This window comes from Parasteatoda tepidariorum, chromosome 8 (assembly GCF_982258835.1).
Source record: "Parasteatoda tepidariorum strain Cologne lab strain chromosome 8, Ptep-v5.0, whole genome shotgun sequence".
NCBI lineage: Eukaryota > Metazoa > Arthropoda > Arachnida > Araneae > Theridiidae > Parasteatoda > Parasteatoda tepidariorum.
This window is the reverse complement of record NC_141762.1, coordinates 44,978,319-45,004,929: the sequence shown is the minus strand read 5'-3', so window position 1 is coordinate 45,004,929 and position 26,611 is coordinate 44,978,319. Positions and strand designations below refer to the sequence as shown.

At 25.7% G+C, this 26,611-nt stretch overlaps 1 protein-coding gene across 3 annotated transcripts in view; it reads left to right on the top strand.

The window, feature by feature from the left end:
• The window catches only part of LOC107449127 (cell adhesion molecule 1), an 88,433-nt gene extending 62,211 nt beyond the window's left edge, over positions 1–26,222 (top strand). For all 3 annotated transcript variants that reach the window (XM_016064567.4, XM_016064566.5, XM_043055345.3), the window contains exons 4-6: positions 16,641–16,776; positions 18,993–19,120; positions 25,855–26,222. In XM_016064567.4, the coding sequence (XP_015920053.1) occupies positions 16,641–16,776; positions 18,993–19,120; positions 25,855–26,157 (567 nt within the window). In that variant the 3' untranslated portion in view covers positions 26,158–26,222. The remainder of the gene's footprint in view (positions 1–16,640; positions 16,777–18,992; positions 19,121–25,854) is intronic.
• The last annotated feature ends 389 nt before the right edge of the window (positions 26,223–26,611 follow it).

Here is a 26,611-nt window from a genome sequence, read left to right as displayed (position 1 = left end):
AAACATATTTTAGAAAGATGTTCGAGACTAATAACAAGTTTTCTTTCATGGTAGTCAATTATAATTGAAAAAAAATGCTAATTATGGGTGATTAACATATTACAGGAATACAAATTAATACACGTGATTTATAAATCTTATGCTTATAAATCGAGATTTTTGGTTCGTAAAAGAACTGTTAGAAACTTCTCGGAAAAAATAGTTAAATAACAATATTTAAATGATATTTTTCCATATTCAAGCAAAACAGTCAAATAACCATAAATAAGATGGTATTCAAACAGTTATCTGTGAGAAAAATCTTTTATTAACTGCTTTTCCCTAATACGGTTAAACAACAAGAATTTTACCATTCCAACTAGGGCTCCCTAATGAAGCTGGTTAGTTTCTTGCAGCTGAGCACATATTGTAGTAGAGAAGGATAATCTGTCGATCTCATAACCGATAGAACAATGGTTCGAGTCCCTCCGTTGACACCAGTCTATTTTCTCCATTCCCTTCAGCACTTGAAGATTTTTCAGTGTCTTATCCTCTCTATTTTGTTACCCTGGACTTTTAGAGTGCTATTATCTTATTCATACATAGATATCAGCACTTTAACACAAAAAATGTCTAAGTATGTCCTATCGCTTACTATAGGAGAAACAATCATACTCCACGGTTCATTTGATAAGACACAACTCAACAGCAACCTAATTCCAATGTCCATTCCCTGACAAAAAGCCTATCTCCAATCTCCGGTTAAATCTTTTTACGGTTTTGAAACCGTGCTGGTTGTAAAGTGGTTTGTTAACCATACTAGTAAACGGTTCCAAAACTGTGAAAGTAAAAAAAAATATTGACCGTACTCTTTACAGTTAATTGTATAATCAGACTGCTACCATTTATTTTAGATTTTAGCTTAAATTTTGAATGAAAATTCAAACAGTGTAATATTGGCTTGAGACTCATAAATCACATAAATTCCGATAAATTAGTAAGAAAATTACTACGAAAACATAATATGGTTATACAATTCCAGATTATCTATCAAGCTCTCCCCAGCGATATGCGACGAAGCATATCTGAGAATAATGTTTAAAATTTTATACAAAATTTTTTCTTACATTATAAATCTTTATAATTGTAAACAATGTTAATTTTCTTGTAATTCATTCATTGTGGGAATATGAGTCTTTATAAATTGTTAATGAATCTTATGTATATGAATCAAGATATGCGATTCATAAATAACTTAATCGCGAAAGGCGGCATGTGATTCATAAATCACATAAATAAAACTGAATTGTCCGAAAATTCATAATATAAATACATCTAGCCTTCACTCATGCGATTCGTTTTCAAACGTCCCTCCGACTTGCAGCGAAATACATCTGAGGAAGCTGTTTACAAAATGTTCTCGTATATTATAATCCCTTAAATATTATAATCATTAAAAATTGAAATAAATTCATACATTGCAGAAATTTATAGATTGCGGAAATATGACATAGTGTACACGATTCATAAATCTTATGCTTATGGATCTAGATGTACGAATCCTTGATTGACGTCGTGATTAATTACTTGATTAATGTCGATATGAGATTTAAAAATCACATATATATGTAAATGAATTAGCCAGAAATTCAAAACAAAAACATAATGGAGCTCTCGGCCAGATACCAGAGTATATGACACATTTGTTTATCAAGTACTTTCCTCCCACTTGTAATAAAATAAAACTAAGGAAGCTCTTTGGGATTTCATACAAATTTGTTTCTTATAAAGGAATTTCTTTACGATGGAAAATAATACTATTACGAGTAATTCCTACATCGAAAGGATATGAATGATTGTAAATCTTATCATGAATCGTTGATCATAAATCTTGTACTATGGATATGAGGGGAGGAATATAAATGAGGAGTATAAATGAGGAATATGAATGTGAATATGAAGGATATGAATGATTTTAAATCTTATCATAAATCGTGATTCATAAATCTTATATTAATGATTCAAGATGTAAGATTTATAAATAACTAGAAGACGATGTGATATTCATAAAGTGCTTGAATTTAAAATAGTGATATGGAAAGTACGAAACTTTATATCACGATTCACGAGGTAAGGATGAAAAGTAACTGCTTAAGAACACGATTCATATTGATTAAGAAATTACTCCCTCATTTCCCTTTATGATATTTACATATTTTTAATAATTTTAATTAAAAATAATAAATAAATAATTGCGAGAAACTGATAAGATAATACTAGATGAAAAACTTCATTTGCTTCAAAAATATGCAAATTCGAAATAACAGTTGACTTGTTTCAAGCCCTGCTTTGCCCATCTCTGACACTGGGGTTTTTCTTATTTTTTTTTCTCTCCATCCTTTTCTCTCTTGGCTACCGTGGTTTTTTTTGCTTTGCTTCTCGCCTTTATTTTTTCATTTTCGTCGGTAACTTTACGTTTTATATTTCAAACCACTTTTGTTTCTTCTCAGTCAGGTACGGCAATTCTTGAAAATGGGCGCTTGCTTTTGAGCGCTTTCAACTTCTTTAAACTCTACTTAAAACTACTATTTCTTTAAAATATTCATTTTGTAAGTAAATCGAAAATATTGCCACTCAAAAGATATGTAAAAATAGTAAACATAGAAATATTCCCACACCTGTCAAATTATATTAACTTTAATTCTCTCAACTTCCTTTAACTCTATTGAAAACTGCTAATTCTTTAAAATATTAATTTTGTAAGTAACTCGAAAACATTGCCACTCAAAATATATGCAAAAATAGTAAACATAGAAATATTCCCACACCAGTCAAATTATATTAACTTTAATTCTCTCAACTTCTTTTAACTCTACTTAAAACTACTATTCTTTTAAAATATTAATTTTGTAAGTAAATCGAAAACATTGCCACTCAAAATATATGTAAAATAGTAAACATAGAAATATTCCCACACCTGTCAATTTATATTAACTTTAATTCTCTCAACTTCCTTTAACTCTACTGAAAACTACTATTCCCTTAAAATATTAATTCTGTAAGTAAATCGAAAATATTGTCACTCAAAATATATGTAAAAATAGTAAACACAGAAATATTCACACACCTGTCAAATTATATTAACTTTAATTCGCAAAACTTCCTTTAACTCTACTGAAAACTACTAATCCTTTAAAATATTAATTTTGTAAGTAAATCGAAAATATTGCCACTCAAAATGTATGTAAAATTAGTAAACATGGAAATATTCCCACACCTGTCAATTTATATTAACTTTAATTCTCTCAACTTCTTTTAACTCTACTTAAAACTACTATTTCCTTAAAATATTAATTTTGTAAGTAAATCGAAAATATTGCCACTCAAAATATATGTAAAATTAGTAAACATGGAAATATTCCCACTCCTGTCAAATTATATTAACTTTAATTCTCTCAACTTCTTTTAACTCTACTTAAAACTACTATTTCTTTAAAATATTATTTTTGTAAGTAAATCGAAAATATTGCCACTCAAAATATATGTAAAAATAGTAAACATAGAAATATTCCCACATCTGTCAAATTATATTAACTTTATTTCTCTCAACTTCCTTTAACTCTACTGAAAACTACTAATCCTTTAAAATATTAATTTTGTAAGTAAATCGAAAATATTGCCACTCAAAATGTATGTAAAATTAGTAAACATGGAAATATTCCCACACCTGTCAATTTATATTAACTTTAATTCTCTCAACTTCTTTTAACTCTACTTAAAACTACTATTTCTTTAAAATATTATTTTTGTAAGTAAATCGAAAATATTGCCACTCAAAATATATGTAAAAATAGTAAACATAGAAATATTCCCACATCTGTCAAATTATATTAACTTTATTTCTCTCAACTTCCTTTAACTCTACTGAAAACTACTAATCCTTTAAAATATTAATTTTGTAAGTAAATCGAAAATATTGCCACTCAAAATGTATGTAAAATTAGTAAACATGGAAATATTCCCACACCTGTCAATTTATATTAACTTTAATTCTCTCAACTTCTTTTAACTCTACTTAAAACTACTATTCCCTTAAAATATTAATTCTGTAAGTAAATCGAAAATATTGTCACTCAAAATATATGTAAAAATAGTAAACATAGAAATATTCCCACATCTGTCAAATTATATTAACTTTATTTCTCTCAACTTCCTTTAACTCTACTGAAAACTACTAATCCTTTAAAATATTAATTTTGTAAGTAAATCGAAAATATTGCCACTCAAAATATATGTAAAATTAGTAAACATGGAAATATTCCCACACCTGTCAATTTATATTAACTTTAATTCTCTCAACTTCTTTTAACTCTACTTAAAACTACTATTTCTTTAAAATATTATTTTTGTAAGTAAATCGAAAATATTGCCACTCAAAATATATGTAAAAATAGTAAACATAGAAATATTCCCACATCTGTCAAATTATATTAACTTTATTTCTCTCAACTTCCTTTAACTCTACTGAAAACTACTAATCCTTTAAAATATTAATTTTGTAAGTAAATCGAAAATATTGCCACTCAAAATGTATGTAAAATTAGTAAACATGGAAATATTCCCACACCTGTCAATTTATATTAACTTTAATTCTCTCAACTTCTTTTAACTCTACTTAAAACTACTATTTCCTTAAAATATTAATTCTGTAAGTAAATCGAAAATATTGTCACTCAAAATATATGTAAAAATAGTAAACACAGAAATATTCACACACCTGTCAAATTATATTAACTTTAATTCGCTCAACTTCCTTTAACTCTACTGAAAACTACTATTCCCTTAAAATATTAATTCTGTAAGTAAATCGAAAATATTGTCACTCAAAATATATGTAAAAATAGTAAACACAGAAATATTCACACACCTGTCAAATTATATTAACTTTAATTCGCTCAACTTCCTTTAACTCTACTGAAAACTACTAATCCTTTAAAATATTAATTTTGTAAGTAAATCGAAAATATTGCCACTCAAAATGTATGTAAAATTAGTAAACATGGAAATATTCCCACACCTGTCAATTTATATTAACTTTAATTCTCTCAACTTCTTTTAACTCTACTTAAAACTACTATTTCTTTAAAATATTATTTTTGTAAGTAAATCGAAAATATTGCCACTCAAAATATATGTAAAAATAGTAAACATAGAAATATTCCCACATCTGTCAAATTATATTAACTTTATTTCTCTCAACTTCCTTTAACTCTACTGAAAACTACTAATCCTTTAAAATATTAATTTTGTAAGTAAATCGAAAATATTGCCACTCAAAATGTATGTAAAATTAGTAAACATGGAAATATTCCCACACCTGTCAATTTATATTAACTTTAATTCTCTCAACTTCTTTTAACTCTACTTAAAACTACTATTTCTTTAAAATATTATTTTTGTAAGTAAATCGAAAATATTGCCACTCAAAATATATGTAAAAATAGTAAACATAGAAATATTCCCACATCTGTCAAATTATATTAACTTTATTTCTCTCAACTTCCTTTAACTCTACTGAAAACTACTAATCCTTTAAAATATGAATTTTGTAAGTAAATCGAAAATATTGCCACTCAAAATGTATGTAAAATTAGTAAACATGGAAATATTCCCACATCTGTCAATTTATATTAACTTTAATTCTCTCAACTTCTTTTAACTCTACTTAAAACTACTATTCCCTTAAAATATTAATTCTGTAAGTAAATCGAAAATATTGTCACTCAAAATATATGTAAAAATAGTAAACACAGAAATATTCACACACCTGTCAAATTATATTAACTTTAATTCGCTCAACTTCCTTTAACTCTACTGAAAACTACTAATCCTTTAAAATATTAATTTTGTAAGTAAATCGAAAATATTGCCACTCAAAATGTATGTAAAATTAGTAAACATGGAAATATTCCCACACCTGTCAATTTATATTAACTTTAATTCTCTCAACTTCTTTTAACTCTACTTAAAACTACTATTTCTTTAAAATATTATTTTTGTAAGTAAATCGAAAATATTGCCACTCAAAATATATGTAAAAATAGTAAACATAGAAATATTCCCACATCTGTCAAATTATATTAACTTTATTTCTCTCAACTTCCTTTAACTCTACTGAAAACTACTAATCCTTTAAAATATTAATTTTGTAAGTAAATCGAAAATATTGCCACTCAAAATGTATGTAAAATTAGTAAACATGGAAATATTCCCACACCTGTCAATTTATATTAACTTTAATTCTCTCAACTTCTTTTAACTCTACTTAAAACTACTATTTCTTTAAAATATTATTTTTGTAAGTAAATCGAAAATATTGCCACTCAAAATATATGTAAAAATAGTAAACATAGAAATATTCCCACATCTGTCAAATTATATTAACTTTATTTCTCTCAACTTCCTTTAACTCTACTGAAAACTACTAATCCTTTAAAATATGAATTTTGTAAGTAAATCGAAAATATTGCCACTCAAAATGTATGTAAAATTAGTAAACATGGAAATATTCCCACATCTGTCAATTTATATTAACTTTAATTCTCTCAACTTCTTTTAACTCTACTTAAAACTACTATTCCCTTAAAATATTAATTCTGTAAGTAAATCGAAAATATTGTCACTCAAAATATATGTAAAAATAGTAAACACAGAAATATTCACACACCTGTCAAATTATATTAACTTTAATTCGCTCAACTTCCTTTAACTCTACTGAAAACTACTAATCCTTTAAAATATTAATTTTGTAAGTAAATCGAAAATATTGCCACTCAAAATATATGTAAAATTAGTAAACATGGAAATATTCCCACTCCTGTCAAATTATATTAACTTTAATTCTCTCAACTTCTTTTAACTCTACTTAAAACTACTATTTCTTTAAAATATTATTTTTGTAAGTAAATCGAAAATATTGCCACTCAAAATATATGTAAAAATAGTAAACATAGAAATATTCCCACATCTGTCAAATTATATTAACTTTATTTCTCTCAACTTCCTTTAACTCTACTGAAAACTACTAATCCTTTAAAATATTAATTTTGTAAGTAAATCGAAAATATTGCCACTCAAAATGTATGTAAAATTAGTAAACATGGAAATATTCCCACACCTGTCAATTTATATTAACTTTAATTCTCTCAACTTCTTTTAACTCTACTTAAAACTACTATTTCTTTAAAATATTATTTTTGTAAGTAAATCGAAAATATTGCCACTCAAAATATATGTAAAAATAGTAAACATAGAAATATTCCCACATCTGTCAAATTATATTAACTTTATTTCTCTCAACTTCTTTTAACTCTACTGAAAACTACTAATCCTTTAAAATATAAATTTTGTAAGCAAATCGAAAATTTTGCTACTCAAAATATATGTAAAAATAGTAAACATAGAAATATTTCCACACCTGTGAAATTATATTAACTTTAATTATCTCAACTTCCTTTAACTCTACTTAAAACTACTAATTCCTTAAAATATTAATTTTGTAAGTAAATCGAAAATATTGCCACTCAAAATATATGTAAAATTAGTAAACATAGAAATATTCCCACACCTGTCAAATTATATTAACTTTAATTCTCTCAACTTATTTTATCTCTACTTAAAACTACTATTTCATTAAAATATTAATTTTGTAAGTAAATCGAAAATATTGCCACTCAAAATATATGTAAAAATAGTAAACATAGAAATATTCCCACACCTGTCAAATTATATTAACTTTAATTCTCTCAACTTCCTTTAACTTTACTGAAAACTACTAATCCTTTAAAATATTAATTTTGTAAGTAAATCGAAAATATTGCCACTCAAAATGTATGTAAAATTAGTAAACATGGAAATATTCCCACACCTGTCAATTTATATTAACTTTAATTCTCTCAACTTCTTTTAACTCTACTTAAAACTACTATTTCCTTAAAATATTAATTCTGTAAGTAAATCGAAAATATTGTCACTCAAAATATATGTAAAAATAGTAAACACAGAAATATTCACACACCTGTCAAATTATATTAACTTTAATTCGCTCAACTTCCTTTAACTCTACTGAAAACTACTATTCCCTTAAAATATTAATTCTGTAAGTAAATCGAAAATATTGTCACTCAAAATATATGTAAAAATAGTAAACACAGAAATATTCACACACCTGTCAAATTATATTAACTTTAATTCGCAAAACTTCCTTTAACTCTACTGAAAACTACTAATCCTTTAAAATATTAATTTTGTAAGTAAATCGAAAATATTGCCACTCAAAATGTATGTAAAATTAGTAAACATGGAAATATTCCCACACCTGTCAATTTATATTAACTTTAATTCTCTCAACTTCTTTTAACTCTACTTAAAACTACTATTTCCTTAAAATATTAATTTTGTAAGTAAATCGAAAATATTGCCACTCAAAATATATGTAAAATTAGTAAACATGGAAATATTCCCACTCCTGTCAAATTATATTAACTTTAATTCTCTCAACTTCTTTTAACTCTACTTAAAACTACTATTTCTTTAAAATATTATTTTTGTAAGTAAATCGAAAATATTGCCACTCAAAATATATGTAAAAATAGTAAACATAGAAATATTCCCACATCTGTCAAATTATATTAACTTTATTTCTCTCAACTTCCTTTAACTCTACTGAAAACTACTAATCCTTTAAAATATTAATTTTGTAAGTAAATCGAAAATATTGCCACTCAAAATGTATGTAAAATTAGTAAACATGGAAATATTCCCACACCTGTCAATTTATATTAACTTTAATTCTCTCAACTTCTTTTAACTCTACTTAAAACTACTATTTCTTTAAAATATTATTTTTGTAAGTAAATCGAAAATATTGCCACTCAAAATATATGTAAAAATAGTAAACATAGAAATATTCCCACATCTGTCAAATTATATTAACTTTATTTCTCTCAACTTCCTTTAACTCTACTGAAAACTACTAATCCTTTAAAATATTAATTTTGTAAGTAAATCGAAAATATTGCCACTCAAAATGTATGTAAAATTAGTAAACATGGAAATATTCCCACACCTGTCAATTTATATTAAATTTAATTCTCTCAACTTCTTTTAACTCTACTTAAAACTACTATTCCCTTAAAATATTAATTCTGTAAGTAAATCGAAAATATTGTCACTCAAAATATATGTAAAAATAGTAAACATAGAAATATTCCCACATCTGTCAAATTATATTAACTTTATTTCTCTCAACTTCCTTTAACTCTACTGAAAACTACTAATCCTTTAAAATATTAATTTTGTAAGTAAATCGAAAATATTGCCACTCAAAATATATGTAAAATTAGTAAACCTGGAAATATTCCCACACCTGTCAATTTATATTAACTTTAATTCTCTCAACTTCTTTTAACTCTACTTAAAACTACTATTTCTTTAAAATATTATTTTTGTAAGTAAATCGAAAATATTGCCACTCAAAATATATGTAAAAATAGTAAACATAGAAATATTCCCACATCTGTCAAATTATATTAACTTTATTTCTCTCAACTTCCTTTAACTCTACTGAAAACTACTAATCCTTTAAAATATTAATTTTGTAAGTAAATCGAAAATATTGCCACTCAAAATGTATGTAAAATTAGTAAACATGGAAATATTCCCACACCTGTCAATTTATATTAACTTTAATTCTCTCAACTTCTTTTAACTCTACTTAAAACTACTATTTCCTTAAAATATTAATTTTGTAAGTAAATCGAAAATATTGCCACTCAAAATATATGTAAAATTAGTAAACATGGAAATATTCCCACTCCTGTCAATTTATATTAACTTTAATTCTCTCAACTTCTTTTAACTCTACTTAAAACTACTATTTCTTTAAAATATTATTTTTGTAAGTAAATCGAAAATATTGCCACTCAAAATATATGTAAAAATAGTAAACATAGAAATATTCCCACATCTGTCAAATTATATTAACTTTAATTCTCTCAACTTATTTTATCTCTACTTAAAACTACTATTTCCTTAAAATATTAATTCTGTAAGTAAATCGAAAATATTGTCACTCAAAATATATGTAAAAATAGTAAACACAGAAATATTCACACACCTGTCAAATTATATTAACTTTAATTCGCTCAACTTCCTTTAACTCTACTGAAAACTACTATTCCCTTAAAATATTAATTCTGTAAGTAAATCGAAAATATTGTCACTCAAAATATATGTAAAAATAGTAAACACAGAAATATTCACACACCTGTCAAATTATATTAACTTTAATTCGCTCAACTTCCTTTAACTCTACTGAAAACTACTAATCCTTTAAAATATTAATTTTGTAAGTAAATCGAAAATATTGCCACTCAAAATGTATGTAAAATTAGTAAACATGGAAATATTCCCACACCTGTCAATTTATATTAACTTTAATTCTCTCAACTTCTTTTAACTCTACTTAAAACCACTATTTCCTTAAAATATTAATTTTGTAAGTAAATCGAAAATATTGCCACTCAAAATATATGTAAAATTAGTAAACATGGAAATATTCCCACTCCTGTCAAATTATATTAACTTTAATTCTCTCAACTTCTTTTAACTCTACTTAAAACTACTATTTCTTTAAAATATTATTTTTGTAAGTAAATCGAAAATATTGCCACTCAAAATATATGTAAAAATAGTAAACATAGAAATATTCCCACATCTGTCAAATTATATTAACTTTATTTCTCTCAACTTCCTTTAACTCTACTGAAAACTACTAATCCTTTAAAATATTAATTTTGTAAGTAAATCGAAAATATTGCCACTCAAAATGTATGTAAAATTAGTAAACATGGAAATATTCCCACACCTGTCAATTTATATTAACTTTAATTCTCTCAACTTCTTTTAACTCCACTTAAAACTACTATTCCCTTAAAATATTAATTCTGTAAGTAAATCGAAAATATTGTCACTCAAAATATATGTAAAGATAGTAAACACAGAAATATTCACACACCTGTCAAATTATATTAACTTTAATTCGCTCAACTTCCTTTAACTCTACTGAAAACTACTAATCCTTTAAAATATTAATTTTGTAAGTAAATCGAAAATATTGCCACTCAAAATGTATGTAAAATTAGTAAACATGGAAATATTCCCACACCTGTCAATTTATATTAACTTTAATTCTCTCAACTTCTTTTAACTCTACTTAAAACTACTATTTCCTTAAAATATTAATTCTGTAAGTAAATCGAAAATATTGTCACTCAAAATATATGTAAAAATAGTAAACACAGAAATATTCACACACCTGTCAAATTATATTAACTTTAATTCGCTCAACTTCCTTTAACTCTACTGAAAACTACTATTCCCTTAAAATATTAATTCTGTAAGTAAATCGAAAATATTGTCACTCAAAATATATGTAAAAATAGTAAACACAGAAATATTCACACACCTGTCAAATTATATTAACTTTAATTCGCTCAACTTCCTTTAACTCTACTGAAAACTACTAATCCTTTAAAATATTAATTTTGTAAGTAAATCGAAAATATTGCCACTCAAAATGTATGTAAAATTAGTAAACATGGAAATATTCCCACACCTGTCAATTTATATTAACTTTAATTCTCTCAACTTCTTTTAACTCTACTTTAAACTACTATTTCCTTAAAATATTAATTTTGTAAGTAAATCGAAAATATTGCCACTCAAAATATATGTAAAATTAGTAAACATGGAAATATTCCCACTCCTGTCAAATTATATTAACTTTAATTCTCTCAACTTCTTTTAACTCTACTTAAAACTACTATTTCTTTAAAATATTATTTTTGTAAGTAAATCGAAAATATTGCCACTCAAAATATATGTAAAAATAGTAAACCTAGAAATATTCCCACATCTGTCAAATTATATTAACTTTATTTCTCTCAACTTCCTTTAACTCTACTGAAAACTACTAATCCTTTAAAATATTAATTTTGTAAGTAAATCGAAAATATTGCCACTCAAAATGTATGTAAAATTAGTAAACATGGAAATATTCCCACACCTGTCAATTTATATTAACTTTAATTCTCTCAACTTCTTTTAACTCTACTTAAAACTACTATTTCTTTAAAATATTATTTTTGTAAGTAAATCGAAAATATTGCCACTCAAAATATATGTAAAAATAGTAAACATAGAAATATTCCCACATCTGTCAAATTATATTAACTTTATTTCTCTCAACTTCCTTTAACTCTACTGAAAACTACTAATCCTTTAAAATATTAATTTTGTAAGTAAATCGAAAATATTGCCACTCAAAATGTATGTAAAATTAGTAAACATGGAAATATTCCCACACCTGTCAATTTATATTAACTTTAATTCTCTCAACTTGTTTTAACTCTACTTAAAACTACTATTCCCTTAAAATATTAATTCTGTAAGTAAATCGAAAATATTGTCACTCAAAATATATGTAAAAATAGTAAACACAGAAATATTCACACACCTGTCAAATTATATTAACTTTAATTCGCTCAACTTCCTTTAACTCTACTGAAAACTACTAATCCTTTAAAATATTAATTTTGTAAGTAAATCGAAAATATTGCCACTCAAAATGTATGTAAAATTAGTAAACATGGAAATATTCCCACACCTGTCAATTTATATTAACTTTAATTCTCTCAACTTCTTTTAACTCTACTTAAAACTACTATTTCCTTAAAATATTAATTTTGTAAGTAAATCGAAAATATTGCCACTCAAAATATATGTAAAATTAGTAAACATGGAAATATTCCCACTCCTGTCAAATTATATTAACTTTAATTCTCTCAACTTCTTTTAACTCTACTTAAAACTACTATTTCTTTAAAATATTATTTTTGTAAGTAAATCGAAAATATTGCCACTCAAAATATATGTAAAAATAGTAAACATAGAAATATTCCCACATCTGTCAAATTATATTAACTTTATTTCTCTCAACTTCCTTTAACTCTACTGAAAACTACTAATCCTTTAAAATATTAATTTTGTAAGTAAATCGAAAATATTGCCACTCAAAATGTATGTAAAATTAGTAAACATGGAAATATTCCCACACCTGTCAATTTATATTAACTTTAATTCTCTCAACTTCTTTTAACTCTACTTAAAACTACTATTTCTTTAAAATATTATTTTTGTAAGTAAATCGAAAATATTGCCACTCAAAATATATGTAAAAATAGTAAACAAAGAAATATTCCCACACCTGTCAAATTATATTAACTTTAATTCTCTCAACTTCCTTTAACTTTACTGAAAACTACTAATCCTTTAAAATATTAATTTTGTAAGTAAATCGAAAATATTGCCACTCAAAATGTATGTAAAATTAGTAAACATGGAAATATTCCCACACCTGTCAATTTATATTAACTTTAATTCTCTCAACTTCTTTTAACTCTACTTAAAACTACTATTTCCTTAAAATATTAATTTTGTAAGTAAATCGAAAATATTGCCACTCAAAATATATGTAAAATTAGTAAACATGGAAATATTCCCACTCCTGTCAAATTATATTAACTTTAATTCTCTCAACTTCTTTTAACTCTACTTAAAACTACTATTTCTTTAAAATATTATTTTTGTAAGTAAATCGAAAATATTGCCACTCAAAATATATGTAAAAATAGTAAACATAGAAATATTCCCACATCTGTCAAATTATATTAACTTTATTTCTCTCAACTTCCTTTAACTCTACTGAAAACTACTAATCCTTTAAAATATTAATTTTGTAAGTAAATCGAAAATATTGCCACTCAAAATGTATGTAAAATTAGTAAACATGGAAATATTCCCACACCTGTCAATTTATATTAACTTTAATTCTCTCAACTTCTTTTAACTCTACTTAAAACTACTATTTCTTTAAAATATTATTTTTGTAAGTAAATCGAAAATATTGCCACTCAAAATATATGTAAAAATAGTAAACATAGAAATATTCCCACACCTGTGAAATTATATTAACTTTAATTCTCTCAACTTCCTTTAACTTTACTGAAAACTACTAATCCTTTAAAATATTAATTTTGTAAGTAAATCGAAAATTTTGCCACTCAAAATATATCTAAAAATGGTAAACATAGAAATATTCCCACACCTGTCAAATTATATTAACTTTAATTCTCTCAACTTCTTTTAACTTTACTTGAAACTACTATTCCTTTAAAGTATTAAATTTGTAAGTAAATTTGGGGTAACTTAAATTGCATAAATAATGCACTTTTCTTTTTCTTCTTTTTAAAAGTCTTTTTCTGTTGTTTTGACACTTGAGAACTTCAGGCTCTTTCTTAAGTCATAATGAAAAGTTATTCTCATATTTTCCTCTTTGCTTACAGCAAAAGAAAAAAAATAAATAAATAAAATCTTTCTCAAGTTTCCCTTGCTTTTCTTACGTCTCTTCTTTTTTAGTTCCCTAGTGCCAAAGTGGCTTACACTAATACTTTGAAAATTGTATGCTTTGAAAATTGAAATCTTCGTGTTTCAACAGAAGGTAATGTTTTCTTTTGAAAGCTTGCATTTCATTGAGGTTTCTGGTTTTCTTTTTAATAAATTTTAGGATTTCAAATGCACTCAGTTAAAAATTAAAAAAAAAAGATGTAATCCTATATAAAAAATATTCTATAAAAGTGATTTCCTATATTATGCAAGTACAAAACATTTCTCATTCTACTCAAGTTTGAAACATCATTGTCGAATGCACTTCTTTTGCCTGTAGCTCCACAATCAATTTTATTCAAAAATATTACTGTTAGAATTTTTATTCTAAAATTACGGTCAAATAAATGGAAGCGGTCCATCCGCTTTAAGGTAAAGATAAAATTTTCGGTAAAGATAATTTTTTACCTTTACGATTTTGAAACCATTTAGAGCTTATATAGTTTTAAAAAAAATCCATAGATATAAAACTGTATGGTTTTTTTAACCAACTACATTTAGCATGTTTTTAAAAACCGTAAACAATAAATTATACGTGAAAATATGGAGCTAGACTTTTCGGTAGATCATAGGCATTGGTGTGTGTTTGAGTTGTGTTTTTTTTTCAAATGAACTGTGAAAAGTGGGTAGTTTGTTTAGCTGCTTGTTTCACCTATCAAAGAGATGGGAATCACTAGATTTTTTTTATGTTGAGCAGTTTCATGGTGCTGTCAACTATGCGTGGATGAGAGTATCATATTCTAATAGCTCTGGGTAGCAAATTGTCGAGTTCAGGGCGATAGAAATTCTTTATGAGTTGAAGAGAATGGAGCAAATATTGTGGGTAAATGCTGGGATGCGAACCCTCGTTCTGTCGGTCATGAGATAGACAGATCAGCCTGCTCGGCAATAATATGCAAGGAACTAAGGCTGAAAAGAACTAAGTGGCTTCATCAATGGGCCCAGTTGATGCCATAAAATTCTGGTTCTTTAACCATATTATGTGAAAGCAACTAAAGCTTTTTCTCACTGTTAACAGTTTGAATACCATCTTATTTATGATTATGTGACTGTTTGTTTGAATATGGTAAAATAACAAATAAAATGTTATTTAACCTTTTTCCCGAGAAATTTCTAACAGTGTATTTCGTAGTTAAAACATGGTTTTAATGCAAAGGAAATATTTAATTTTAGGAATCATAGAAATCTTGAGAGATTTTTTTTTGCTATCCAATACATAGTGGTTGCTATAAATCACTTCTAACTGGCAGCTATCATGAAGCATTGCTATATTTTCAGCGATTATTTTTTTTAATTGTCTCTGGTTAGAAAAATAATATTAAAACATTATACTGCATTTGCTAATATTAATAATTAAAAAATACTATGAAACGCAAAAGTTTAACCAAACAATAAGAATCTCTTTTCTAGTGTTGAGTTTAAGTAGATTTTGGATGTTTTTAGAAAAAAAAAAGTCAAATAAAGTCAATTTAATCATCAAAAATATTTGAGTGACTGCTTTTGTTGAATTTGATAGCTGTCTTTTTTTGTGTGATTGAATTCCAGTAATACTTAAATTGCAGTAATTAATTTTGAAAATAAAAAAAGTATGTTTCTTAATTAAAAAAAATTAAATAAATGCCTTTCAAAAAAATTTTCATAAATATTTTTAGTTTTCCTATTCAGTTTGATTTTAAGCATTTATAAAATTTAAAATAAACCCTCATGAAAATGGGTAAAAATAGGTAGGAAAGCAAAGCAGGACATACATACATTACTCGCAATTTAATAAATGTGTGGATGAGGATGAAATACTTTGGACTAAAAATATAATTTTTTGAATTAAATTTATACAGCGAGTTAAATTTTAGCTCTTTCTAGCGAGTGTAAATTTTTTTTTATGAATTCAGATATAATTAGATCATTAGAATAAATGATAATTAGATCTGTTAAAGTTCTGTTTGTCAGGTTCCTGAATTTTTTGTTTTTAAAAAATGTGTCATTTGTTTGTTTATTTTAATGATGGGTTTTCCTGACAGACATGATATATGTGACTTTTATTTACTTACGCATTTAATTTAGTTGTCAAAGTTGTTTAGTTGTACCTTTTAATTTAGTTGTCAAAATCAAGCCAGAATACTGTGTATCTCAGAAACCTTTCCTTAAAGAGTGAAGGACAGTACACTTGTCAAGTATCAGCGGATGAACCTTATTTCGGTTGTGTACAAGTTCACAGAGATGTCGTCGTGTATAGTAAGTTGCACTGTATAAAATACCATTACTGAAAACAATTTTTTTTTGCTCGCAAGGAACCTTAAAGATTAAACAAGAATATTTTTTTAGTTTATTAATTTTTTATCATTATTTTTGTTTAAATTTGAACTTACTATTCAACAAGAAAATGAGGCATCATTTTCATTTCTCTAACGATCGATTTGGCTAAATTTTGATTTTCCAATTCCAGTACTTCTGATACGAAATCCACAAAACTGAATTGAGCATCATTAATTAAAATATTTCAAGAAAATTGGTAATCTTTGGATGATTTTTAAAAATTATTTTCTTAATAAAATGAATGTATTATAAATATTAATATAATTTATAAATTGTAGAAAAACTATAATTGCATTTTATGTAAATGAATCCAGTTATAGAACAATTTATTGCGTGCTGAGTGATATTATGACTATTACAATATTTTTGGCAGCTGTAATATTTTGAAGCTTTTGTGAACTTGTATAACTTATAATCACTAAATTGAAAAATGAAAAGATATAAAATTAAAATATCACTTATGTTATGAAATAACAACAACTCTAAATTGCACTTTCTAAAACGGCACTTTCTAAATAAAACGTAAAATATTATAATAACTGTAATTAAATATCATAAAAATTATAACCAATGCTTTTTTTTAAATTTAGTAGTTATAATCACCAACATTTCAGATATGATATTTTTTGTGCAACTTAGAACCAGTGCCGGCTATTTGGGTGCATCATCCGTAAAATCCGTTTTTCCTTAAAATCCAATTTCACCGTAAAATATTATACCATAATTTTTACACTCATATTTAATGCGAGAAACTCTTGATGTTAATGTTATTATTATTTAGAAAATCACGGTATATCAGACTTTTTTGCTCCGTAACATGTTTCTGTAAAAATTCATTTTACCGTGAAAATTACTAGCACCCTGAGAGCTACTTTTTACCTTAATTTGATCTGGAATTTTTTACAGTGTGTGCAATATCGAGTTGTCTCCTATGGCAGTGTTTCCCAAACTTTTGAGTACCCTTTCTAAATTTTTCGTAACGCCGTGTACCATTAATTAAAAAATGATGTATTTTTTACTATAAAAAAACTGCACTAAATTTAAAAACCACAACTGGATGTTGTCACTACTAATTATTAACTGTTAACTCTGCAAAAAATAGCCTATAGAAAAATACGTAATAGTAAATTTTCACGGCCAACTTTGTTTTTAAATAAAATTTTCTTGAAATTTTCGTTAGTTGCAAGATATTTCGCATAAGAACGCGTACTGAAACTGTTCCCTTACCCCTGGGGGTACACTTACCACACTTTGGGAAACACTGTTCTATGTTCTGAGTGGCATTTTGTAACCTACTAAGCCATCTTGAATGCTATAATCCATATAGTTGATTCTCAATAATTTTATATTTTGACAAAATAATCATTAATTACGATACATAAATTTTTTTGTGATGAGCAAACTCAATAAATTTAACAAAAAGTTTCCTGTTGTTGTGTTGTTGTTGCACGCCCCCCATTGGCCAGCAGTGCTGGACCAGGTCCATGACGTTATACACCCTCAAAAAATCCAACACCGTCCATGGATCATCTGATAAATCCTGTTTGGTGAGCCCCAGGCACGTGAGGATAAAAGTTTTCTTGTTGTTATGTGGGGATTAATTGCATAAGAGTTTTCTAAAGGTAGCAGAGCCAACTTTTTTCAAAGGGCTTGTAGTAAATTGGTAGCTTTTCCTTTTTTGAGAATTGTTAAAATTCTTAAATTTACTCATGCATGATAAAAGCTATGAAATTAACGTCAGCATATTATTTAAATTATTTCACGATATGACAGACTGCGACTAGTTGAAAAGAAAATCCAGAGTTGCCAACACTTCCGATTTCACCAAAAGAAGTGAAAGTTGGGCTCGACATTTAATTCTTTTAAACAACTTTTATGCAATAAAAAGAATTTTGGTGTTACATTTTACTATAGATAATTAAATACATATTAAAGATTTATAGTCTAAGAATAATGTGTTTAAATGATAAAGTGATCTGCTTATCATAGTTGTCATATAGCAATGTACTTTTTCTTGCGTAAGATTTAACAAGGTTAATATATATTAGTGTTACAGTTCTGTAAAATTTTTCAGGAATTAGAATTCTTTTGTTAAACATTTTTCAATTTGAATTAATAAAGTCGTGTGCTTTTAGTACCACCAGAATCGTCTCCCAGAATATCAGGGGAAGTGACAGATTTCGGTGACAATCTTACATTGCATTGCTCATCAGCAAAATCAAAACCAGCTGCAAATCTTAGTTGGTACGTCAATGACGTTTTAGTAAGTACTTTTTTTTAAACATTCTAATGATATATTTTTTCGTCCCCACTATAGTCCAAACGATACTGCAGTCCTTATAACATAAAAAGGACTATAGCCTCCCTATGGTCAGTCCTCTTTATGTATCTTAAAAAGAACATGATTTTGTCATACTATTTTCATGTGCGAATAAATAGTATCTAAATTATTTAAGGGTGTAAATTTTAAACAAGCTAATTAAATGATGCAGAAAATATTTATTTTAAGAAATTAGATACAAAAAGCTCTAAAACGATGATTTTCGACGAATTCAGATTTGGGACCATTAAAACATGAGGAAGAGAGTAGAAAGTGTGGTACCGATAGCGGTAACATTTAAAAATTTCTAATGTTAGTTTCTTATCATTTGGCAATATCTCTGGTCCAATTTAACAACATTAAAAATATTTTTCATCTTTTTATAAATCTCGGTTATCCAAAAATAATTTCATACCAAAATTTTTTGTCTTGCTATTTATTTTGATATGAGATATGTATGCGTTTTAATATGACTTATTTTAATACGTAAATTGTAGCTAATGGAATCTGAAATTTAAAAACAATCGGATTCAATCATTTTATCGATCCTTAAATTGATATTTTAAAAATCATGCCTTTATCTTTTCGGTGACGCTCACTTTAATAGCAACAAGGACATTATGAGCAACTATTAAATTTACTCTGTCCTCAAGTCTAATTAGAATAGTTTTTATAAACTTTTTTTTATTAACAAACTCCTGCATTAATCTACTTCCAGTAGAAATTCTAAAATGCTTATATCTTAAAATTTTTGAAAAAAAAGGGTGGAAAATTTACTTTTTCTGCATTATATATTGAAGATATAGATATCGTAGCTCATTACTTATTATATGATACGTAACTCATTACTCATTACTCATATACACTCATTAAATTAACTTTAATACGTATATTGGTAACTTTTTAGTATTTAAATTCTAGTATGTACAAATCCAACTCTTTTGACCCGACTCTTTAAATTTTATTCTTGTCGCTTATGTGTATATTATTTTCGTAACCTTCGGAATATACTTTTTCTGTATCTAATATTAAGGATATAGATATCATAGCTAATTATACACCCACTAACATAATTTCTATACGTACATTGGTAGTATTTAGAATTTAAATTTCAGCTTGTACAAATCCAACTCTTCTGATCCGACTCTTTAAATTTAATTCATGTTGTTTATGTATATTTTATTTTCTTAGCCTTTTTTTAATAATTTTTATTTAGTTTTGTAGTCTTTGGCAGGAACTTACTGATAAAAGATTGGTTCGTTTAATTGTGATTTGTAAGCTGCTCGTTTAGTTTATTTGTGATTGACCAGCTGATTCAATATTTGCTGAACTACTGTAGCTGGGTTTGAGTTCATAGCCATGTTTCAAGTACAATTATTAAGAAAATATTTCACGGGAATATAAAAATTTAGACTTACTTGAAATATTTTTTTTAGTAACTATTTGACCGATTTCTAGCAAAATTGTTGTTGAAACGTTCAGTTTTGATATTTAGTTTAACTAAAGAAATTGGTTAAAGATTTGGTGTTCTTTTTTCCCATGTCTGACAATAATAGCTTCTCGGAAACTGTTTGACAGGTTTCTTTCCAATGAAAAAAATGAAAAGAAATGCTATAAGTAACTTTGTTTTTGTAACTAAGGAAATGGGTTGAAAGTTTTAATCTTTTATATGACAGGACATTTATATTTAATTCTCCCATATAATATGGAGTATAAAACTATTTTTCATTAATGCAACTAGTGCTTCTTTATTATTTAGATTCGAAAGGGCTTTAAATAAAAAGAAATAAAAACTTTTTTTTAAAATTTTTAAAGTCTAGAGTAGGATTACCATTTAAATTGAAATTCAGATATATCAACAATTGCATTAAAAAAAACTTAATGTTTCTCAACATTTTTCTTTTCGATTGGAGAGAAAACGTGTTTAATTCCTTTAAAAATGCTTAATGTATTTGAATACTTTTCTCTGAAGTGATATATATTTCCTAAAGATTTTTAAAACAACACGATACAAATCCTTACTTTAATTATTATATTTTTTTCTTTAAAATATTTCATTCTTCTAAAGTAAAACTTCATAACCATTCAAAAGGAATACTTTTATTTCTTAAAAAAAGAAAATGACCTTCTTAATTATCTTATAGCAGCAGTTAAATTGCTATTTTTAATTAAAGGTCGGTCAAATATGTTGAGGTACGAATTGTTTATTCATTTTCATTGTTGTAGCGGCATGTTTTTGAAATTGTTTTGTAGAAAAACAAAAACTATTTTTCTGCATTTAAAACTGTTTTGGAAGGTCTTTATATCTAAAGCTATAATTATCTTTTCCGAAGTTTTTGTTACCGCAAAATTAAATGTAAACATAGAAGAAGATTGAAAGTCTGAAACGCCTTAGTAATAGTTTTCGATTTTTATAACGGCTAAAATTTTTATGAAAGATAATTTGTTACTATTTACTGCATATGTATTTATATGAAATTATTTTTAATAAATACTTTCATTCTTAATAACAATTTACTGAAAATGCAGTAGTTTAATTATGGTAACAAGAAACGACATCAGAGTTAAAATTGTAGGCGTACGCTTTTCAAACGTGACTCTTAATAATACTTCCCATATTTTCGTTTTGACAAATAACTGATTTATAGTTTTGATTTTTTGCCTTATTATGCCTTAGTAATAGTTTTCGATTTTTACAACGGCTAAAATTTTTATGAAAGATAATTTGTTACTATTTACTGCATATGTATTTACATGAAATTATTTTTAATAAATACTTTCATTCTTAATAACAATTTACTGAAAATGCAGTAATTTAATTATGGTAACAAGAAACGACATCAGAGTTAAAATTGTTGGCGTACGCTTTTCAATCGTGACTTTTAATAATACTTCCCATATTTCCCTTTTGACAAATAACTGATTTATAGTTTTGATTTTTTGCCTTATTATGCCTTAGTAATAGTTTTCGATTTTTACAACTGCTTAAATTTTTATGAAAGATAATTTGTTACTATTTATTGCATATGTATTTATATGATATTATTTTTAATAAATACTTTCATTCTTAATAACAATTTACTGAAAATGCAGTAGTTTAATTATGGTAACAAGAAACGACATCAGAGTTAAAATTGTAGGCGTACACTTTTCAAACGTGACTTTTAATAATACTTCCCATATTTTCGTTTTGACAAATAACTGATTTATAGTTTTGATCTTTTGCAAAGAAAATTTTCTTTTCTGATTCATCCGTTTACCACTGATGATGTTTTACGTCAGCACTGCGGTTGATGCGAGCTGGGTGCGGAGTTCGTATCAACCAGTCTTCGCTGGGTTTCGAACCCAGTTTATCTTATTGGGAGGGCGAACGCTTTTTCCCTAAGAAGCATACACCAGGAAACGACTTCTTCAAAAAAGAATAAAATTTTGTGAAATTTGAGTATTCATTTTTTTATTGTGTGAAATTCAACATACGAGGATGAACTAAGTGGTAAAGGAGATAACAAACTGATAAGAAAAGGATTTGTCAAACTAAGTTTTTGATCTACCAAACGAAGTATCAAGAAATATGTCAAACTAAGTTTAAAATATAGATGATAAAACCTTTTCCTTCGTGTAATGATGATTGAATTTTAAAAATTCATTTATATTTGTACGCATCGCATTTGTCTTAGTACATTATCGGACAAAAATAAGCAATTTTTCAGGAGAAATTAAATAATAAAAAAAAGAGTGATATAATCTATGGTTTTCTTAAACTTATATATAAATGTCTCTAATAGTATCTTAAAAAAGATTATTATCAATTTTAATTTGTTTTTGTCCTCTGTTATTTTAAATTGGGTTTTAATGTATTTAAAACAATCAACGATCCGCTTAATTTGAGCATAATATTCTGTTTAATTAAATTATTGAGAAATAAATTTTGTCAGATAGTATGATAATTGTTTTTTAAATTTTCTGTCATTTGTTATTTTAAGCATCTTTTATCATTTAATTATTAAATAAAAGCAATCAGTTTTCTGTGTATAATCTGTACTTTAAATAGCTATAGAATATAGGGCAAGCAAATTTATTTGTAAAAGAACATGCTTATAATCTCCAAAATTATTTGCAGTTTATAATCTAAATTTAACGAGTAATTTGAATATTGAACACGTATGTTTTTCTTTCATAAGAAATGTTATGTTTAATATTAAATACGTAATTTATGGTAAAATAAAGAAAATATTTTGAGAGGCAAACAACTGTTTTTACCCATTTAAAATGTATATTATTTAACATTTTTCTTAATAAAAAATTTCATTTTTTAAATTTAAATACCATTACTTTTACATCAAAAAGTTTTGTCATACTGTTTAAGGAAAAAATCCCATTATAAAAAGTAGCAAATATTGTGGAAAAAGAGAAATGGTTCTTACTTTAGAGCAATTAAGTGTCTTTTTTTAGCGATTCCGTTTATTTTCCGTAATTAGTAGAATTTGAAGATCTATTAAAATGATTTTTCCAAAAATGTTATCGGAAAAAAGCGTTTTAAAGAAATACACATTAACTTTCCAGTAGAAAAATTCTAATAAAAATGCACATTATTATAAAGAAATAAACTAATGCAAACATCAAGTTTCCTTTATTTAAATACCATTTTGCGTTTGTAATTAAGTAGTTTTCAAAATTTTAAATTAAGCTAAATCATATATTAAGCAGTTTTACAAAAGTTAAAAATAAAAGATATGCCATTTATAATTTGCTATTGGTAATTTTTACAGAAAACATTCACCTCTATTTCTGAAAAATTATTGAAACTTCACCCTGTTATGTCTTAAAAATATCAATATTTCAAAATTATATATTTTAGTATTTCCAGTATGCATAAAGATTTGAAAATAATAATAACTAAATTCAGTGTTGTTGTAATGCTTAAATGTGAGTTAAAGAAAATAATTGTTAAAACAAATTAAATATAAATTTAGTTTAAAAAAAAATTAATTAAAGAATGTCCAGATCTTAGCCCTATTCTAAAAATTTATGCATAATTTAGTATTTTTTCTTTATAGTGTTATTATTTATTTTATAATAAGATGTCTTAGTTTTTTTTAATAAAAACAATCTTATTTAAAGCAAAACTAGAAATTTAATGTTTCAGTAGTTTTAAAAAATTTTTTTCATAGAAAAAATTTTTTTTTAGCGAAACGTGCTTAAAATATCTCGATAACATGATATTTTTTAAAAAGACGACTCGTTATTATTATGTTCCCCAATAATTGTAGATTTTAAAATTAACAATGTTTGTTATAAGAGGGTAATACGTTTTTTTTTTAAAAAGTCGGTTTCTTAATGATGAATAATTGCCTTAAAATATAAAGTAGAATTATTATGTGGATATTATAAATATGAATTAAAGTACAGTTTTTTAACCCATTTTAGAAATTTTTATAAAATGTGTAATTATTTTCATTAAAATATGCTTAAATTACATTAATTTAGACTAAAAAAAGTTTCGTTTATGAAAAATATCTTATTTAAGAATTAAATTGATGCGTATATACATCATTGGGAAAATCAATGGATAAACCATTTAGATAAACACTAATTTTTTATGAAATTTGTTTAATTTTTATTTTATTTACTGAATCTGCAACTTTAATCCATCTTAAAGCATATGATTAATTTCAGAGAAATAATTATACATTTTTAAAAAGTATAATTTGTCTACAATTGTCTCAAGTTAAGAAAATAAAGTAGTTTAAAAATTTCTAAAAAGAAAGTGCTTACTCTAATTGAATTACTAATATTTTATAGATATCTTCAAAACCCTTGACAATAGCAGAAAAATAAAATTAGTGAAAAATATGCGACATAATGTTAGCTTAAAATATTTACACAAATGGTGCGTTTTTGTACCTTTTACCGAAAATGGGAAAAACAAAAAGTTCATCTTGATAAATCAGCTCTCAGCGGTAACATAAACATGTTTGTTTAAATAAAAATGTTTGAACTTTGGGACTAGAAAAACAAATTCTTTTCATGCAGTGATTATTTTTTTAAAATACCGGAAATTATAAACCTTCACAAATAAGCTAACAAAATATTAACGAAAAATGTTATTCGAAGTTATTTTCATTAAATTTACATACTTCCTTTCAAAACGCGTAAATTTTTTATACAAATTTACTTGAATTGTATGAAAATTACTCTGATTGCTTATGTTTTAATGCGAGTTTTGAGAGAAGGCGATCAATTCTATTGCAGTTTTGAGTTAAATATATTATATATATATATATATATATATATATATATATATATATATATATATATATATATATATATATATATATATATATATATATATATATATATATATATATATATATATATATATATATATATATATATATATATATATATATATATATATTTGATTTTTTATTGAAAAAGTTTTTTTTTCGAAAATGCATTTCGAAATAGTCTTAAAAATCATCAATTTGTTGATGGAAATTACCCATATATTTCTTTTAAACTGAATAATTATTGTTTTTCCATTAATTTCGGAGATTCCTCTTACAAGATATGCTTAGTTTGTTACAAAGAGGCAAAATATCATACACTATATCTGCATAATCCCCAAAGGCTTCATATCAGTCAGACGGCATTAAATATTACCCTTTCTTTTTCAGATGGATTCAGGAACAATCCGTGGAACTCAAGAAGTCATCCGCCACCCGGATCAGCTGGAGTCTTCATCATCTTACATCAATATCCCTCTCACATCTCGCCATCTTCCCCCGGGGGATATTCGACTCACATGTACCGCGTCCATTGCGGATGTCGTCACTTCCGTCAGTGAGGAACTACTCATCAGTCGACCTTTGCCAGATCGTGTACTGGAATTGAAAAACTCCAGTGAAAAATCATTTGTGAAGTTCACATTCACTTTTTATCAGTGTTTGTTGTTTGGATTTTTGTACTTTATCATGTAGATAATTGACGTTTTTTCTCTTTGTGGGTTTTGTGCTCAAATAAATTGTTAATCTCGTTGGTTGATTATTTTCTATATCTTTTTCGCTTTAAAATGAATGGCAATTTATTTTTTAATTTATTAAGTTTGTCGTCACCAAATGTTAGAGGAGGAACAATATTTTCGATGAGAAGTTTCTTATTATTACCATTTTCAACTTTGCGCAATTTGAAATTTGTAGCAGTAAAAGTTTTTTTCTTCCTTTAGCTGCTATTTACATTAATTGTTTTCCAAAAAAAAGAAAAATACTATATTTTTTCACCTTAATTCAAATTATTATTTTATTAAAGAAGTAAGGTATATCAACACATATAACATAAAAATATCAACTCATATAACTACATAAAAAGCAGACTAGAGCATTCCCACAACAGCCCATTGTGGGCAGGTTAAGCTCCACAGTTTCGTGACCAATG